We start from the raw sequence: 20,827 nt of genomic DNA, 5'->3' as shown, positions 1-20,827 counted from the left end.
ACTAACAGGGTATATTGAACATATGCAGAGAAGGCCGGCATGAATGGTCACTTAGGGATTGTAAAGATAACATTACAATAATTATTGCATGCACAGAGGCATTCAAACAATCATTGTTCCCATGCTCCACACATGAAAGGAACAGGAAGAAAGCCTAATAACTGGTACAATGGGACATACCCTCTACCATGCACCCCACAGTGGTTTCCAGAGTATATGTGTAGATGTAGACATAGATCTTGACAAATGGGAGCAGCAATTTTGGGGAATGATAAATAAAAGTCTCAATGATCCTGTCACTGCTGAATTGTAACACATTTTAGACATTTCTCCTAATTACATGAGGCATAACATGATACTGTCATCAACAAACAACATTCAAATGCAATTTCTGAATGAGAAATTTATTATGTATTCTTCCTTTATATATCCTGTTTTTACAGTTTCTGTGTGAAATGCTGACCATTTAGACAGTCAAATATCTAGTGCACTTCATGACAGTTTGATATTGTTGTATGTCATCTTTGTGATGCTGCAATTTTAATAGCCAACAGTGTATTTTAAAATGTTTCACAGTAGCAATTTTGGTAGGAGCTATATAAGATACAGCATTACTTGCATTTAAACATCTGCCAATTCTTTCATGTGAATTTTTCGCTCCCTAAATTCTAAGTTGAACTATAAAAATAGATATGTTCTAAAACAGTCCTCAGAATATCATATCCAGTATTGATTGTAATTGCTGCATTCAGAAATTTCACATAATTATGATACAGTTCTCAACTAACAATTTTAATAATTATCGGGGTACTCATGTTTAATGTGATATGATTTTAATCATCTCAAAAGAACAGATGGAGGTATGTATGTTGGTGAAGAGAAGTCGTTTGTTCTTTTATTGTTATTAAATGGCATTTGACTGCTACAGTGATGGAAGGTAGTCATGGTTATTTGTGGAATGCAAGAAAAGGCATTATGGGAATTCTGAGACACAGAATTTTTGTGAGTTTATGTGGCAGTTTGGTTTTGAAGAACTTGTCCATCATCAGGTTGGTTCTGATTTGCAATTTCCAAAAGTTCACTGTACCTTTGTTCTGTACTTGAGGGACGGTCTTTAAATATTTATGGGTACAGCACAGGTAGAACTTGTATTATAGTAAGACAGAAATGAGACTCAGTTGTACTTGCTATTGCAATAGTGTTAGAATACTGGGACTTTTGGCCATTCCATATGAAAGTTGATTAACAGGAAAGTGGCCTCACATGTAGACTTTTTCTTACCAATAAATGACAGTTTTTGATTATTTCTCATTTCTGACTGTTCAAAAGCCTCAATCCATGATAAACATTGCTCCTCCGTTACATTGTTCAAATGTTGTTCTTTCTTCATAAAATTTTGCAGCTCTTTAACGCCCATTTCTTCAGGATTTTTAGCATACCTGTAAACAAACACATATGATGGAAATTTAAAAAAATGTACATATGCTATCAAATTAGCAACACAAATTACCACGTGCATACTAGTGTTCATGGAGACAGAGTAAGACATGGTATTTAGATCACTATTGTGCAACCATATTTCACTTAAATGACATGTTAGGTAAGAAAAATATTATTGAGCAGCTGCTACTTTAGGAATAAACATGACTTTTATTATAATGATAAAGTCTAACTTTCTGAAGGAAGAATCCCCAACAAATACAACCAATTTCATTGACATGTTATATTTCTTTTTCTCTGTATTTAAATTTGTACATGAAAAAAAGAAATACACCCCACACGCATGGAGATCAGTTGCAGGAATGCTGCCCAGCATATGAAATACCTCACCACAAAGTAATATATAAAAATAAATCAAAATTTGTACACAAATAGCCAACTAAGGGCTATGAATTTGACATTGGCACAAAAGGGGGTGAATTATACTGCCACAAAGATTTTTGGTCAATTGCCAAACAATATCAAAAGTCTGACAGACAACCAATCGGCATTCAAAAGTAAGTTAAGGGAATTCCTGAATGACAACTACTTCTACTCCATAGATGAATTTTTAGACATAGGCCAAAGAAATACAGTAAGCATTAACAATTGTACCATATATAAGACTAACAATGATTATTTGGGATAAATGAATCTTGTGTACTTTGACACGTTCCACATCATTACGAAAGAATCATGTTCATGATCCATGGAACAAGTAATATAACTAACTAACTAACTAACTAAGAGTAATATCACATTTGTAGTAAGCCTATAGGAATCTGGTGCCTTGCAGAGTCTTCAGCTATCATTTCATGTGTAGTAACTGATAACTGTTTTGCTATCACTATATCAGAACATTCACCCATATAGCATCAGAAATGATACATGATTCTGCAACCACTGCTCAGATTTGGGAAAAATAGCTCTAGGATCATATGCATGAAATATTTTTTTTTGGGGTAAAAGTAAAGATTCAGATGTAAGTGAACCCAGTTCATTGCATCTCTTATAATGCACCAATTGAGCAGTGACATAAGTAGGCTGTAACACCCTTGTTCTCTGGCCATGTGTTGTCAAGAATACTGCTTCTACAGTAAAAAGTGAATGGATAAATATATTGTTTGATCAGGTGCGCAAACTTTGGAGCCACATCAGGTACCATGAGCCAGGAAACGGGCTTGTTTGCAGAAACATATTTATCCACACAGACAGGGTGGTGCTGTCTGGAGCACAGTGGATTGTCAGTGTGATGATTATTATTACTGTGGCTTCCCTTTGCAGTGCAGCAGAGAGAAGTTAGCCCACTGTGGTGAGCTCAACAGCAACACTGGAACAGGAATGGCACCACATTGCCTATACAGATGAGTCATGATTCTGCATACATCATCATGATGGATGTACCCATGTTACAGTCATCAAATAGATCCAGAATGTGGTGTGGTGGTATAGGGTCATTGAGTTTAGAGCACTATAGCCTCTGGTCCACATAGCCAGTAATTTGGACAGCTGGAATTACGTTTCTGACCTCTTGAGGCCTGTGGTTGTGACTTATCGTCAAGATCTTCATCATGTTATCATTCAAAAGGATAATATGAGACTGCATACAGCCTATGCTCTGCTGACCTACCTCAATACAGACAGTGTCCGACTGATGCCTTGACCAGCATGTTCTTCAAATCTCACCTCCATTGAAAACATCTGCTCGTGAGTTGCCAAGAGGTTGGTATAACACCACTTGCAACTCTCTATGACAGAAAAATTTTGGCATAGAGTACAGGCATCACAGAATGATGTATCTGTCTTCCAAGGTCAGTTCAATTCTATGCCCAGCCTGGTTTGAGCAGGTGCTACTGCCTCAGGTAGCCAGTGTGTGTATTAAATTCTGCTACCTGTATACCCCATTTATTCTACAAATTTAGAATTATTAGACTGTGTTCTTACAATAAGAAAGATTATGTTAGTTACTAGTTGTCTGTGGATCAGAATTTTAACGTCGAGTGGTGTACTTCTGGATTCCTGGCATGTTACACATCCTCAAGAACCTGCTTCCTGCTGATATATCGAATCTAATGAAATCAAACAATGGAACATTCAGAATGGAATGTAACAGTATTATGAAAAGGAGAGTTGCTACTCACCATATAGTGGATATACTGAGTTACAGATAGGTACAACAAAAAGACTGTCACAAATAAGCTGTCGGTCAGCAAGACCTTCGTCAAAAATAGATGACAGCCACACATGCACACTCATGCAAGCAACTCACACACACATGACTGCATTCCTGGCAACTGAAGCAACACTGCCAGTTACCAGAAGCTGCTGTCATGTGTGTGCAAGTTGCATTTGTGCATGAGTGTGTGCATGCACATGTGTGTGTGTGTGTGTGTGTGTGTGTGTGTGTGTGTGTGTGTGTGGGCGCGCGCGCACCTGTCGTCTATTTTTGATGAAGGCCTTGATGGCTGTAAGCTTACTTGTGACAGTCTTTTTGTCGTGCCTATCTTTGAATCAGCATCTCTGCTATATAGTGAGTAGCAACTTCCCTTTTCATAATATTCAGTCTAATGAAATATTAATATTTGACAGAAAATACAATGTGATATGACATTTGATATGTTTTGTGGAAACCCACTGATATTACAGTATGGAGTTACAACTGATAAATTAAAACTGAAGTCATTGTTAGTAGTCCACAGGTCTCACTTCTGAATCAAAATATATTAAAGATTCAAATTTTGCTCATCTAATCAACATACTAGTGCTATACAGCAGTAGCTGACCTAATCAGTCACCTGAAAGGAGAGAAAATCTGCTCTACTTAAAAACTCTCAACTTCTTGATGGCATTAGAAAGAGAGACTGTTCTTATGCTTCACTACAGCCACGATGGTAAGGACTACCAGTGGTGTGCAGAGTGTGATGACCCCTATTCTGAAGGAACAGACACATTTTATTTGTTTAATTAACTAATTAAATTGTAAGATTATCTTATAGGGAAATATCAGTACATTAAATGAAAATCAATAAATTTTCCTTAATATTCACTATAAGTTACAGATTGATTATATTGACATGATATACAGCTTTCATGTGATGCAACTCTCACGCTAAACAAATCTCCGCAGTCTTCAGTGTAAAATTCCAGGTTGCAATAATTCTGGGCAGTTGCTATTTTACAGCTGTTGGGAGTATATTGAAGGCAATTTGCTACTCAAGTCCATTGGTAACATATTTAGATATTAGTTGGAAAGAATCATTCTTGTCATTTTAACTCCCATATGCATAGTATAGCCTACTGGAGTAGAGCACAGCCATAGCCTTATGTGAAAAAGGTACGACAACACTCATGTAAACAGTATTATCAGCAAGCTAACAAATACAAATCTTCAGTTACAAATGTTTATTTGCATCACACTGCAGCAGCGTGATGAATATGTGCATACAAAGCGTATTCAGATGGAAAGAAAAAGGATAATGACCATAAGTGTCAGAAAGAAAAGCGTTTTCTTACCAGCTGTGAAAACAGGAAACTGGAACAAGGCAGACACCCAGTTATAAAAAACACATTTGAATCATTATGGTTTAGCAGATTGCAAATCTTTTTATAAATAGAGAGATACAAAACAAGAAAATTAAATAGTAAGACTGTAAACCAGCATATTTGATATCTCAATAATTAATTACAAAATTGTGTCCAAGATTGATTTCATTGTACTGACAATAATATATTACCTCCTCGTGCCTGTAATAACTTTATGAAGCTTTCTTTGATTAAGCAATGTGATATCATAAAATATCTTTCAATGTGTAAATTATTATTGTCAATTTTTTGACGTAAACCCTCCAAAAATGAATTCATGGAATCCAGATATTATGGCTCCAGCTGTGCAAGTATCGATATATCTGACTGTCTACATATGGAATACATAGGGACCTGAAGGTGGCATTATTGAGATGCCAAAACTGGTTGCCTAGGTAAAATAATTTCTCAAAACATAAAGTTGTCTGGCGATTTTTCTTCGTAAAAACTTTGCTCTTGTGTAAAAAGGAGTACATTAGTCTGGAATGAAAGATTTTTTATGCTCCATCTAGAGACAGCAAAATTATTGCTCTTGAAACATTGAAATTCAAGGGCAAACTACAACAATACCTGTTTCAAAATTCATTCTGCTCAATTAGTGAATTTTTTTGGGATAAATAAGTGCATATGTGTGAAGTTTTATTGTATAACTAAGATGTTCCATATAGTGCAAGCATAAATAAAAATTATTTCTTGTCATAAAATATATATTGTTTTTCAAATATTAACATATTACTCATATGAATGTCTCATTGTGTATGTTGAAAATTAATTCTGACATTTTCTTATTTATACACCTTATTGATTTTCATGTATTATGCTGTAACACTAGCTGATATTAGTGATACCATGAATCTATCATATTTTACTTAACTGTATCAATTACTGTAAATCTTATGAAAAATTCCAGATTGTGAATACTGTAAAAACACTGACTTGTCCCATATCCTAGCAAATCTAATGCTTCGGGATCAATGTAAACTCACAATAAAATAAAATCAAAATAATGTCTGATTCATGGAAACATGTCATGGAAATGCAGCCAGACTTTTTAAGATATCCCATGAAAGCCCATCTACAAAGTTTAAAGAACCAGTATTAAGTGACAAATTAAAGATTATACTACACACCCCTTTGTATCACTCACACAGGGATTGTGGCTAAAAGCTTACGGTGATTTAAACAGTCAGTGGTCCTGGGCTCTGTGCACAAATAGAATGGGAAGAATATATGGTACAATGAGAGTTACTTTCACCATGCTCTTCACAGTGATTTGCAGAGTTGTAGATGTAGATGAAGACATAGATCTTCATGATACAATTCAGAGAATATACATCAAACAGTTGCTGTAAAATGTAACCACTGATATTCAGATAACTAAAAATGTAGATTATCACATGTCTGAAGTTAATATTGATCATGGCTAAGAATAATATGGTGTAGCTGCAGTTTTTGTATGGACTGCCTTCATCTAACTAACATCCAAACAGATAAGTTTACAAAAAGGGAGAGAAGCATCTAACACTGAACCATCAGCCCCTTGTCTCCTTCTAATCGCCTTCCTACATCCTCTTTTTCTTCCAGAACTACAACAGAAGAAACCATTACACAAATGGTTTACTAATGCCTCGTTCCTCAGCAATATAGTGTCACATCAGTAATTCTATTTGAAGTTAATAATAGACTAGGGTTCTTCCACTTCTACTCCTTTACATTAAAGGTGTCCAAATTTAAATAAATAATAACACAGATATGATGTTCCTTCCAAGGGTGTAAGCATCCTGATGAAGGATTCTGTCTCTCCAGAACAAGAGATGACCAAACCAGTAACAGATGGTTTATGACATTTAGTTTGAATCTACATCTTTCAAAAGATTATCTTATACTCTTTCGTATTTATATTTTATAGATCTCATGACATACATTTTACAGGTCATCTGAGTGTACTGTATAAAAGAAATGTCAATTTTTGACTTATGATATACACAGTTGTGTAATTATCTTACACTACTTTTTAACAGAATAGATTTATGATGAATACAATAATATTATTAAATTATGTTTCTCATGATGTGCCAGTACTTAATGTCTAAATTTTTCAGACATTATTTTATACATACAATATTAAACACAACACTATGCTATTAAGTAGTCACACTGTTGAGATGCTCATCTAATCATTCATGAATTTCTCAGTTGAATAGTAGAATTTTTCCATTAGGAGATCACGCAGTTTTCACTCCAATGAATCTATCTCCATACTCAGTACATCTCTACCCTTGAGCTTATTGAAGACTTTTATTATTACATGCTGAGATGTCTGTTGGTAGAGTTTTAAATGATGTGTTGGAAGCAGGAAATTTTCTTTGTGTCTGGTGTTGTACATATGTTTGAAAAGGTTTTCTTCAGTTACTTCAGAATCACTATGTAAAAAGATGATAATCTCAAATATGTACAATGTAGGGATAAGTAATACATTTACATTCTTGAATAATGGGTGACAGGATGTTCTTGGAGGGTCACACATCTTTCTAACAATTCTTTTTTACATTGGCAGGAGGGGCACACATCTTTCTAACAATTCTGTTTTGCATTAGCAGGATTTGTGACATATGGTTTGAATTCCCCCAAAAGACTAAAAAATATCTAATTATGAATTCAATGTAACAATGGTATACCACTTTTCTGCTGCTTATGTCTGGTACACTAGACAGTATCTCCATTACAAAAGCAGGGTTCTTTCATTTAGTAGCTAAATAATCTGTGCCCTTGCCAGCTAAAATTTTTGACCAAGGTGAGTTCCAAGAATTTGATAGACTGAGCTCCTTTCATAACTTGATTTTTATGCACAAAATTGGCGTCATTCATTTCTTATTGTTTGGTTAAAAAATTAAAAAAAACAGGGTCTTTGAAATATTAAGTCCATTTTGTTGAAACCATGTATCTAAGCTGTTTAACATGTTTATTATGCCATCTAGAATTTCCCTCACATTTTCTTTTTCCATAAGTACTGAGGTATTACTGGCAAGCATGACTGGTTGGGCACAGATGTTGACAGGTAAATCATGTATGTAAAAGAGAAACAAGATTGGCCCTAAGATTGAGCCTTCAGGGGCTCTATGTAAAATTGTATCCCGCAGAGAGGCATAATTTCTGGTATTGGATGTTATGGTTACCTTTGGCTTCTGTCTCTCAGATGAGACCCGTGTTCCTGCAGAGCATTTTGTCTGATGCTGTACCTGCCTAGTTTATGAAACAACATGGATTGATTCACTGACTCGAATGCCTTTGTAAAGTTGCAGATGATCCCTGCCACTTTATTGCTTTTGTTCAATAATAAGTTTTTTTGCATTAATTTCATTCATGGTGCTTTTCTCTTTTTGGAACCCATATTGGCTCTTGACAATAACATTATGTTCCACAATAAAATTAGTTATCACGACTATAGTTATTTTTTCAAATGCTTTGGATAACACTCACAGGATAGAGATGGGATGGTAATTTCTCATACCTCCCCTGATCTTTTTTTGTGGTTTTTCCTCTGCATACTTAAGTACGTAAGGGAAGTTTACTTGCTCAAATGACTGATCAATCATTTAAAGATGGAGAGTGTGCTATTTCATTACACACAAATTTGATAACTTTGTGGCTATTCGATCCCACCTTTCAAAGTTTTTGTTGTTTAAAAACAAAATAGCATATTTTACATCTTTGGTTCAGGGTTTTTGTCACAAGAGGGCACTATTTGGGTCCATGCCAAAGAAAATTAATAAGTAATCACACCATCATTAGATTATGCTACATTTATTAGAAATTTAATAAAGCCATGAGCTATTTGAACAGGGTTCAAAATAGTGCTGTTGTTTTGTTTAATTTTTGAAGTTTCCAGGTTGTTAACTGTTGTACCTAACTTAGATTTAATAACAGACCTTACTGCCAATAAACTCAAGATTTTTATTGTGTTTCAGATTTCTATGTAGCTCTTGTTTCTTCACAGTAGATATTTTTAAGACTGAAATAATTCAATGTAGTTTACTTTTGGCTTTCCAGTGCCAGATCCTAGGTGGGAATGATTCATTGAATACCTTGAGAAAACTTGTTGAAAATTTATCAAAGTTCTCAGTAGATGACACACTATTATCTATGTACCATTTTACTGCATCTATTTTGACACAGAACAAATTCGAGTTATTTCTACAAAAGTTTCTTTTCGTAAAACATTTCTTTTAATATTTGGTTTATTTATTCCTGGCAGCTGAATAAACAGTGCAGAATGATCAGAAATCCCAAAGTCTACACAGAATTTGTTTTCCCTGTAAAAAATGCAATTTGTTAAGATATTGTCCATAGAAGTGGTTGAACAAGCATTTTCTCTAGTGACTTCACAAAAATTTAGTTTAAAACCAGAGTTCTGAATTAAGTCAATAAACTGGTTTGAGCTATTGTCATGACTTATTACCTTTACATTGAAATCAGCTGCTATGATAATATTTTGCTTCCTTTCTTTCTTAAGTTTTTTTGCTTTCATTGAGGATAATTTGCTCAATTTTGGTACTAGCTGTCTTTTCATGCAGTTAACAAATTGCTACAAATCTACAAAATGGACAGTAAAATCAAAAAAATTATTTGAATTCCAGAAATAAAATTTGTGGCCATCCAAAGAACAGTTTCCTAAAATGATGAGGAATAAAAACTGTTGCCTTAGACTGCATCTTTCCCTTCTCTTTTATGCACTAAAATATTGTTGTGCAGAAATGACATACAAGCTGATGAAGTTGATGTGTGACAGAAATGGGGTGTGATAGTGAGCTGAGGATTTAATAACCGCACAACCTGCTGGCAACTCATCAAAAGAAGAGAGACTTACAGTCATGTGACAGAGCTTTAACACACAATGTTTGTAGAAAACAACACAATGTTTCAGACTAATTACAGTATCCAGTACTACAAGACACATATAATCCTCAGAATGACTGCATCAGCTTAATGAAATGTCTGAAGGAATACAGACACTCAGAACTAAAAGCGTTTAGCATACTGAGCCCTCTCCATTCAAATACAGAAAAAGACGTTTCAACTCACACACGTACACAAAGAAACTGGAAGTAATACACAGTTGGTGATTTTTTCTTCCTACAGCCTCTATGATGAAATAAGTCTTCAGGATTAATCTCAGTGAGCAGAAGATATTTGACCAGCATTTCAATGAATACTAGGTAATTACAGATTGTGTTCACAATACTAGTGTGTTTTGTTTATAACATTAACAATGTTATAGAAATTAAAATAAAGTTTTCATTACAGTAGTGCGCTTGTCAAAATGAAAAGTATATGATATACAATATGAAAAGTAGTATTAGTCCTAATATTTGTCTGACTGCTACTTAAAAAGATGTGGCTTATGTAATGTTACTTATGTCAGGTTATGCATAGGGCCTATTATATATATTAGCTTTATTTATACTATTATAATGGCATGTACAGTAGAGGAGGGCATTTATACTTTTATTTTATTCCCTTGGTTAGCTTCACAGAATCAGCAGAATGTGGACACACAAAGAGAGAGATTTCTAGGTTACATTATTACTGAACACTTATGATGCACTCACCTAATAAATAATGGCTTCAGTTCTTCTCTTGACATGAGGCTAAAGAAGAAACCAACAAACTCCTCTGAATCTAAAACTTGTTCTCCATCTCGTAAGTTCTTGTTAGTATTGGCAATCTGGAAAAGTGAGAAGAGTGGTTTAGTATGCAATAGCGCTGAAGTTCACAGGAATCATAATAAACTGCAGTAAAGTGTGCCAACTAATTATACCTCAAATTTTTTCTTTACTTCTGATTTCACCATCTTCACATTGAGCTGCTTTAAAAGTCTCAGACATTCTTCAAAGTTCAAGCTACCATTTTCATCTTCATCTGCCTCTTGAAATTGTTGTTTTAACCACCTAAGAGATTAAAAAAATGTGAGTTCCTAAAGATTCATACAAATCAACTCAAAGATTCTAGGCATAATACACTAGACTGACTTTAACACTAATATATATTTGCACAATTTTCATATCTAAGGTTGATGTGCATTATTACTTAAAGGGCCGCATAGGGTCAGCACTAAACAGAACAAAACTGAAATTTCTTTGTATAACAGCCAGGAAAAACAGCTGATCAGAAATGATGCCATACCTCAGATCTCATAAATTTGCATCAAATGTTATAAAATAAAATTTCAAAAACTCAAGCTTACAATTGTGTCTCCTGAATCTAAACTGTTGAATCTAAACAAGACAGCATTGACAGTTTTTTTTTCTTTAGTCTTCCATAGTGAGGGCAGAAATACAATACATATTAACCATAAAAATTAAAACCAGTTGGAAAACAGTTGTCTTCTATTATAAAAGATGCCACACTATGGTAGCAATATACACAAACCACAACATACAAAGAAATGGTACAGCCCATGATTAAATAAAATTAGGATACTTCAATTTATGCTCAAAGATAGAATTTCTAATTGGAATGTAAACAAGAAGAATTAAAAAGTTACAAGTCTGAAAATAGAGGAGTGAAGGCAAACCAAATATGGAAAACATTGTAAATTTCAGTAATACACTCCTGAAAATTGAAATAAGAACACCGTGAATTCATTGTCCCAGGAAGGGGAAACGTTATTGACACATTCCTGGGGTCAGATACATCACATGATCACACTGACAGAACCACAGGCACATAGATACAGCCAACAGAGCGTACACAATGTCGGCACTAGTACAGTGTATATCCACCTTTCGCAGCAATGCAGGCTGCTATTCTCCCATGGAGACGATCGTAGAGATGCTGGATGTAGTCCTGTGGAACAGCTTGCCATGCCATTTCCATCTGGCACCTCAGTTGGACCAGCGTTCGTGCTGGACGTGCAGACCGCGTGAGACGACGCTTCATCCAGTCCCAAACATGCTCAATGGGGGACAGATCTGGAGACCTTGCTGGCCAGGGTAGTTGACTTACACCTTCTAAAGCACGTTGGGTGGCACGGGATACATGCGGACGTGCATTGTCCTGTTGGAACAGCAAGTTCCCTTGCCGGTCTAGGAATGGTAGAACGATGAGTTCGATGACGGTTTGGATGTACCGTGCACTATTCAGTGTCACCTCGACGATCACCAGAGGTGTACGGCCAGTGTAGGAGATCGCTCCCCACACCATGATGCCGGGTGTTGGCCCTGTGTGCCTCGGTCGCATGCAGTCCTGATTGTGGCGCTTACCTGCTCGGCACCAAACACGCATACGACCATCATTGGCACCAAGGCAGAAGCGACTCTCATCGCTGAAGACAAGACGTCTCCATTTGTCCCTCCATTCACGCCTGTCGCGACACCACTGGAGGCGGGCTGCACGATGTTGGGGCGTGAGCGGAAGACGGCCTAATGGTGTGCGGGACCGTAGCCCAGCTTCATGGAGACGGTTGCGAATGGTCCTCGCCGATACCCCAGGAGCAACAGTGTCCCTAATTTGCTGGGAAGTGGCGGTGCGGTCCCCTACGGCACTGCGTAGGATCCTACGGTCTTGGCGTGCATCCGTGCGTCACTGCGGTCCGGTCCCAGGTCGACGGGAACGTGCACCTTCCGCCGACCACTGGTGACAACATCAATGTACTGTGGAGACCTCACGCCCCATGTGTTGAGCAATTCGTCGGTACGTCCACCCGGCCTCCCGCATGCCCACTATACGCCCTCGCTCAAAGTCCATCAACTGCACATACGGTTCACGTCCCCGCTGTCGCGGCATGCTACCAGTGTTAAAGACTGCGATGGAGCTCCTTATGCCACGGCAAACTGGCTGACACTGACGGCGGCGGTGCACAAATGCTGCGCAGCTAGCGCCATTCCGCGACCAACACCGCTGTTCCTGGTGTGTCCGCTGAGGCGTGCGTGTGATCATTGCTTGTACAGCCCTCTCGCAGTGTCCAGGAGTGTAAATGTCCAGGAGTCCAGAACATTAAAAAAGGGGGAACAGACACAGGAAGGCACAAAACACTATCCCAATTGATTGTAATGCTCTCTGTTCTATTTCAGTCCCTCTTGTACTGTAAAATAATGGTACAACTGATACTGAAACTAGTTTTGCAACTACATTGTGCAATAACAGAAAGATTTACATGGACAGGAATCACTCCAAGAGAAATTACTAAATCTATAAGTAAACAGAGCAACTCTGGGACAGCAACTAAATTTGGTATAATTAATGAAATCTCTATGATCCTACTCTATCTCATAAATAGAATTCTTGATGGTGGCACTTTCCCACAGTGGCTTAAAATTTCAGCTACCATACATTTCCAGTAGATAAAAAGGGTGATAGCAGATAATTACAACCATTGTACCAATTATGTTAAAAACAACAGAGAACTGTGTACATAAATAGATTTACAGCCATTTTAAAACTATAAGTACTGTAGTTAAGTGAAAACCAATTTGGATTTATTGCAAAATTATCATCCATAAAAACAGTTGAAAGCCTGCTAACTACAATCCATAATGTTTGGCAAAAGGGAGTAACCACCTGTGCTACACATATAGACTAGGCAATGCTTTTGAGAGTGGCTCACATGATATTATTACAGAAAAGCTAGGATATAACGGTGCTGTTGATAAGCCATTTCAGTTAATGAGTTTTATCTAAATATCAGGCAACCATTAGTATACACTAAAAATGGGAGATCAAAATCCACGAAAATAAAGAGAGTAATCCCACAGGTATCTGTACTTGACCCATTTTCCTTTATTGTTTATATTAATGATCTCTGAAACTATATGGCCTGCAGAAATGTTCTTTATGCTAATGATACGACATTTCTCACATCAGATGAGAATCTGCAAATATTTTAAGAGATAGCTGAGAGTAGCAGCCGTTGATGTAAAGCTAAGCAGCTGTGAGCAATTGATTTAAAAACATGGAAATTAATTATAATTAGACAGAGAGAGAGAGAGAGAGAGAGAGAGAGAGAGAGAGAGAGAGAGAGAGAGAGAGAGAGAGAGAGAGAGTGTGTGTAAATATATTTTTTACACATCCCTGAGGATAGGATTTGTGGAAAGATGTATGGATGTATTAAAACAGTTTATATATATTAGTAAACCTTATATACGAGGGGGGACCCAAAAGTAACCGGAATCGTAATGCTGCCCATCGTGTACTTGTAGTAGCAGGTTGCGCCACCAGAGGGTTGTAGTAGGAGCTCTGCTGAGTCATTCTGCCACACTGCATCACCCAACAGTGAGAAGTGTGGTTTCTTTGGCAGTTCTTTGAGTGTGCGTACAGTGCAAACGTGACATGAGGAAATGGCTAGTTCTTACGAACAACTTGCGGCAGTGAAGTTTTATTTCTTGCTCAGCAAGAACACAGCAGAAACTGTTGCGATGATTCAGACAGCCTACAAAGACCATGCTCTTAGTAAAACGCAAGTGTACGAATGGTTTTCTCTGTTTAAGAGAGAGAAATGGTGGTTGAAGATCAGCCCCCTTCCAGTCGACCTTCAACTGCTCGAAGCGAAGAGAACATCAACAAAATCCATGATCTCATCAGTGAACATCGATGCAGGAGAATTGACCAACTCGATAACATGTCCAGATTGTCCTGGGGCTCAATTCAGCGCATCTTGACCATCCATTTGCGGATGTGAAGAGTGGCAGCAAAATTCGTGCCGGAGCTTCTTACCAGAGATCAAAGGGATCGTCGCGTTCAAGCCTGTCTCGAAATGAAGGACGTGTTCAAAGATGATCCACATTTTTTAAACAAAATCATTACAGGTGATGAGTCATGGTGCTATGGGTATGACCCAGAAAGTAAACAACAGTCAGCACAATGGAAGTCACCTGGCTCACCTCGACCAAATAAGCTCTACAAGTGAAATCAAATGTGAAAACGATATTGATCTGTTTCTCTTTTTGATATCAAAGGGATCATACACCCTGAATTTGTCCCTCAAAACCAGACAGTAAACCAACAATTCTATTTAGAGGTTATGAAATGGCTTTGCAGAAGTTTGTCGCGAAAACGTCCGGCTTTCTGGGATTCTGGCATGTGGTTCCTGCATTACAACAATGCTCCCGCGTACACAGCTCTCAGTGTTCACCAGTTTTTGGCCTCAATGAAGATGACTACCTTAACCCACGTGCCCTCAGACTTCTTCCTACTCCCGAGGATGAAAAGAGACTTGAGAGGGAAGTGTTTTGCGGATGTGGAAGACGTAAAACGGAATGTGATGAAAGTGCTAGCAGGTATCAAAGTGGACGAATTTAAAAGGTGCTTCAAACACTAGAATGAACATTTGGACAAGTGTATTAATGCTAATGGAGAGTACTTCAAAGGAGATTAAGATTGTATTTGAAAACAATACAGTATTTGCTTTCTAGAAAGAAATTCCGGTTATTTTTGCCCCCCCCCCCCCCCCCCCCCCGTACATACAAAAAAATGTTGGACATATTTTACAGTACAGTAGTATTAGGCAACTATGCTACTTTGTTACTCACATAAAACTTTTTTTATTATTTAGATTATTGTCTTTTGATTCTTGAATATTGCTATGGCACGAGGAGAATTTCCCCAAAAGATAAAAATCAATTCTTAATAGTGAGTGTGTCCAAGAAAAATACACAGTTTCTACAGTTTCAATAGTAGCATTGTTGGATACTACTGTGATTGCATATGTTAATTTAGAGAGTTGGGAGTTTAAAGATGTGCAGGAGAGTTCTAATTTAGATTTTCTTGCAGGTAAAGGCCTAGAAACTTTGCCACAGTGACATTCTGAATTTCATGGCTGTTCATGTGAACTGCTGGTTTTTCAGCATATTTATTTCACTGGGGTGAAAGTGCAGAGTAACCATTTTTTGTGGTTTAAGACAAGCCTGTTCCTGTAGAGCCAATGTGAAACTTGATCTGTGATGACACCTACAGCAGTGGCAAGATCTTTACTATTTTTCACTTCAATAAGCAGACTGGTATCATCTGTAAATAGTACTAATTCCACATAGTTTACACACAAGAAGAGATCACTAATTCATGAGGGCAGATTATTAATGTATACTAGAAAAAGAAATGGTTCTAAAAGAGAGCCCTATGATACATTATGAAAGGTAGTTCTGTGTAGTGTTAGTGTGTCTGTGTTGGACTTCTGTAAGCTGAGATCAATTAACTAAGTAGGATTTTAGACACTCATTTGACACCACTCACACACCATAACAATTAAGTTTTTTTAAAACAAAACTGAATGTTCTACAACATCAAAGGCCTTTGTTAAACCTAATAAAATACTTGAGTTTTTGAAGTGACTGTCTATTGCACTTAAGATGTGGTTGACATAATGGAAGTTAGCAGTCTCAGTGGACCCATGGTGGCATACTGATATTATATTATTCTGGCGGACATTTTTTTTTAGCCAAGGTAGGAAGAGTTGTTCTGTAATCTTTGAAAATCCAGGCAGCAATGCTAAAAGTCTATAATTTTAAATTTTAGCAGATCTGGGAACGTGCCCTGTGACAGTGAAGACCTGCAAATGTCTGATAATGGTGTGAGAATAAAGTCCGTTAATAGTTTTATTATATAATCAAGGATCTCATCAATATCTGCTGAATTGTTATTTTTTAATGAGCTTATGATTTTTTCTGGCTCATCTTGATTAGCAGTACTAAGGAACATGCTATTTTGTTGATATCAAAGTTTGCAAGTGCCTGAGTGGATTCTTCTCATGCAATTTACCCATTTTTGTCATAAAACAATTTGCAGTTGTAGCAAAGTACAAGCTGGACAAATCTGCAACTAAATATAGGTCAGTATTAAGGCCATCATTATGGGACAGAGCAATATTCTTATGAGTTTTCTTTTTGCCAGTAAGTTTCTGCACATCTTTCCATTACACCTTAGTCTTGTTTGACAGTTCCCTGATATATTGGTCACTTTCTCTTAAAGTAGCTCCTTTTATAATGTGCTTCAGAACTGATTTATATATTTTTTGAAATAGCTAAAAATTCTGGACCACTGTTTATTTTTGAAAGTTTAAATAAAGCTCTCTTCCTGTTACAGGAGACTCTAATGCCTGCTGTGACTCAGGTTTTTGGTTTGTTATTGTTTTTGCACTTCAGTTTCTTTTTGGGGAAGGCTTTTTGAATATATTCACTAAATTTTTGATGAAATGATAGAACCTGTTACTTGTTTCAGATTTACTGAGAGCATTACCCCGCAATTCATTAGATGTAGTTGTTGTTGTGGTCTTCAGTCCAAAAACTGGTTTGATGCAGCTCCCCATGATACTCTATCCTGTGCAAGCCTCTTCATCTCCGAGTAACTACTGCAAGCTACATCCTTCTGAATCTGCTTAGTGTATTCATCTCGGCCTCCCTCCATGATTTTTACCCTCCATGTTTCCCTCCAGTACTAAATGGGTGATCTCTTGATACCTCAGAACATGACCTACCAATCAGTCCCTTCTTCTAGTCAAGTTGCAGCACAAATTCCTCTTCTCCCCTATTCTATTCAGTACCTCATGGTCTATGCATCTAATCTTCAGCATTCTTCTGTAGCATCACACTTCAAAAGCTTCTGTTCTATTCTTGTCTAAACTATTGATCATCCACGTTTCACTTCCATACATGGCAACACTCCATACAAATACTTTCAGAAATGACTTCGTGACATTTAACTCTATACTTGATGTTAACAAATTTCTCTTCATCAGAAACGCTTTTCTTGCCATTGTCAGTCTACATTTTATATCCTCTCTACTTCGACCATCATCAGTTATTTTGCTCCCCAAACAGCAAAACTCATTTGCTACTTTAAGCGTCTCATTTCCTAATCTAATTCCGTCAGCATCACCTGATTTAATTCAACCACTTTCCATTATCCTCATTTTGTTTTTGTTGGTGTTCATCTTATATCCTCCTTTCAAGATACTGTCCATTCCGTTCAACTGCTGTTCCAAGTCCTTTGCTGTCTCTGACAGAATTACAATGTCATTGGTAAACCTCAAAGTTTTTATTTCTGCTCCTGGACTTTGATTTCTACTCCAAATTTTTCTTTTGTTTGCTTTACTGCTTGCTGAATATACAGATTGTCTGCCCCTGGTAACTGAGTGGTCAGCACGACGGAATGTCATACCTAACAGCCCGGGTTCAATTCCCAGCTGGGTAAGAGATTTTCTCCGCTCAGGAACTGGGTGTTGTGTTGTCCTTACCATCATCATTTCAACCCCATTGCCACACAAGTCGCCGAAGTGGCATCAACTCGAATACTTGCACCAGGTGAACGAACAGTCTACCCAATGGGAGGCCCTAGCCACACAACATCTCCAATATACAGATTGAATACTATGAGGATAGGCTACAGCTCTGTCTCACTCCCTTCTCTACCACTTCTTCCCTTTTGTGCCCCTTGAGTCTTATAACTGCCATCTGGTTTCTGTACAAATTATAAATAGTCTTTTACTCCCTGTATATTACCCCTGACACCTTCAGATTTTGAAAAAGTGTATTCCAGTCAACATTGTCAAAAGCTTTTTCTATGTCTACAAATGTGTATAAACATAGGTTTGCCTTTCCTTAACCTATCTTCTAAGATCAGTCATAGAGTCAGTATTGTCTCACGTGTTTTTCCATTCGTTTGTAAAGAATTTGCGTTAGTATTTTGCAACCATGACTTATTAAACTAACAGGTTAGTAATCTTTATGTCTATCAGCACCTGCTTTATTTGGGATTGGAATTATTATATTCTTCTTGAAGTCTTAGGGTACTTCACGTGTCTCGTACGTCTTGATCACAAAAGACTATCAGTAGTTCAAATGGATTGTTTTCTACACACTTCACAAAAAGTTTTGGATCACCTCAGTTCCAAGAGTTCTGGAAAACCACACACTGCATGTTGTACCACCACACAGCGAAACCTTCAGAGGTGGTGGTCCAGTTCGTTGTACACACTGGTACCTTTAATACCTGGTACCACATCCCCTTGGAATGTTGTATGCCTGTATTCATCACGGCATACTATCCACAAATTCATCAAGGCACTGTTGGTCCAGATTGACCCACTCCTCAATGGCAATTTGGCATAGATCCCTAAGAGTGGTTGGTGGGTCACATCGTCCATAAACAGCACTTTTCAATCTATCCTACGCGTGTTTGATAGGGTTCATGTCTGGAGAACATGGTGGCCACTCTAGTTGAGCGATGTCATTATCCTGAAGGAAGTCATTCCCAAGATGTTCATGATGGCGGCGTGAATTGTCGTCCATGAAGATGAATGTCTCGCCAATATGCTGACGATATAGTTGCACTATCGGTTGGAGGATGGCATTCATATCCTTGTTGCTCTCACTGGACAATGTGTATACGGTGTACAGCCTGATAAGGTTGCCTCCAAATACGTCTCTGATGCTTGTCTGGTTGAAGACATATCCAACACTCATCGGTGAAGAGAACGTGATGCCAATCCTGAGCAGTCCATTCAACATGTTGTTGGCCCATCTGTACCGTGCTGCATGGTGTTGTGGTTGCAAAGATGGACCTCGCCATGGATGTCAGGAGTGAAGTTGCACATCATGCAGCCTATTGTGCACAGTTTGAGTCGTAACATGATGTCCTGTGGCTACATGAAAAGCATTATTCAACACGGTAGCACTGATGTCAGGGTTCCTCCGAGCCATAATCCGTAAGTAGTGGTCATCCACTGCAGTAGTAGCCCTTGGTTGGCCTGAACAAGGCATGTTATTGAGCGTTCCTGTCTCTCTGTATCTCTTACATGTCTGAACAACATCGCTTTGGTTCACTCTAAGACTCCTGAACACTTCTCTTGTTGAGAGCCCTTCCTGGAACAAAGTAACAATCCGGACATGATCGAACCGTGGTATTGACTGTCTAGACATGGTTGAACTACAGACAACACGAGTCGTGTACCTGCTTCCTGGTGGAATGACTGTAACTAATCGGCTGTCGGACCCCCTCCGTCTAAGAGGCACTGCTCATGCACGGTTGTTTATATCTTTGAGCAGGTTTAGTGACAGTCAAAGGGGCTGTGTCTGTGATACAATATCCACAGTCAATCCCTGTTTTCAGGAGTTCTGGGAACCGGGGTGATGCTAAACTTTTTTTGGTGTGTGTACTTCCGAGGCCTTGTTTAGATTTAGGTCTTTCAGTGCTGTGTCAAATTCTTCACATAGTATCATATCTCCCACTTCAAATTCATCTACATGCTCTTCCATTTCCATGATATTCCCCTTGCCTACATTGCCCTTGTATAGATAGTAAATGCAGAAAATTTTCTCTATTTAGCTTGCTGAAGATCCTCCTATATATAATATATCCATCCACAGATGGAGGGCAGTTGAGGGACACAGTAAGAAGCTGTGCCTGATGATCTCTATATCCCATGCTTAATGTTTGAGCTGAGTACCTCTCTACATTTACACAAACTTGGTCAAACAGGGTGGCGCTAGAATTTGTAACACAGGTTGGTGAGTTTATTTGTACATGGAGGTTATGACTTTTGATGACATTAAAAAAGTTCTCTCTTTGTGTACTATTACTTTAAAAAATTGATATTAAAATCACCACACAGTATGACAGTTCTTTCATGACTTCTGAGGTTACTTACAGCAAGATCAAGATACTTAAACAAAATCATTTATATTGCTGTTAGTGATCTATAAATGCACAAAATTATTACTTTCACTACAGTTAATTCTATAGCTGCAATCTCAAACACCTACTCTTTTGCAATTTT

At 37.6% G+C, this 20,827-nt stretch overlaps 1 protein-coding gene across 4 annotated transcripts in view; it reads right to left on the bottom strand.

Annotated features, from left to right (window-relative positions):
• The window catches only part of LOC126298804 (1-phosphatidylinositol 4,5-bisphosphate phosphodiesterase eta-2-like), a 428,484-nt gene that overhangs the window by 86,125 nt on the left and 321,532 nt on the right, over positions 1-20,827 (bottom strand). For all 4 annotated transcript variants that reach the window (XM_049990266.1, XM_049990265.1, XM_049990268.1 and 1 more), the window contains exons 4-6: positions 10,880-11,009; positions 10,671-10,786; positions 1,282-1,439 (exon numbers count right to left, since the gene is read on the bottom strand). In XM_049990266.1, the coding sequence (XP_049846223.1) occupies positions 1,282-1,439; positions 10,671-10,786; positions 10,880-11,009 (404 nt within the window). The remainder of the gene's footprint in view (positions 1-1,281; positions 1,440-10,670; positions 10,787-10,879; positions 11,010-20,827) is intronic.

The sequence above is a fragment of the Schistocerca gregaria genome, chromosome X (genome assembly GCF_023897955.1).
Source record: "Schistocerca gregaria isolate iqSchGreg1 chromosome X, iqSchGreg1.2, whole genome shotgun sequence".
NCBI classification, from domain to species: Eukaryota; Metazoa; Arthropoda; class Insecta; order Orthoptera; family Acrididae; genus Schistocerca; species Schistocerca gregaria.
Note: the sequence above shows the minus strand (reverse complement) of the source record. Positions and strands in the feature narration are given on the sequence as shown.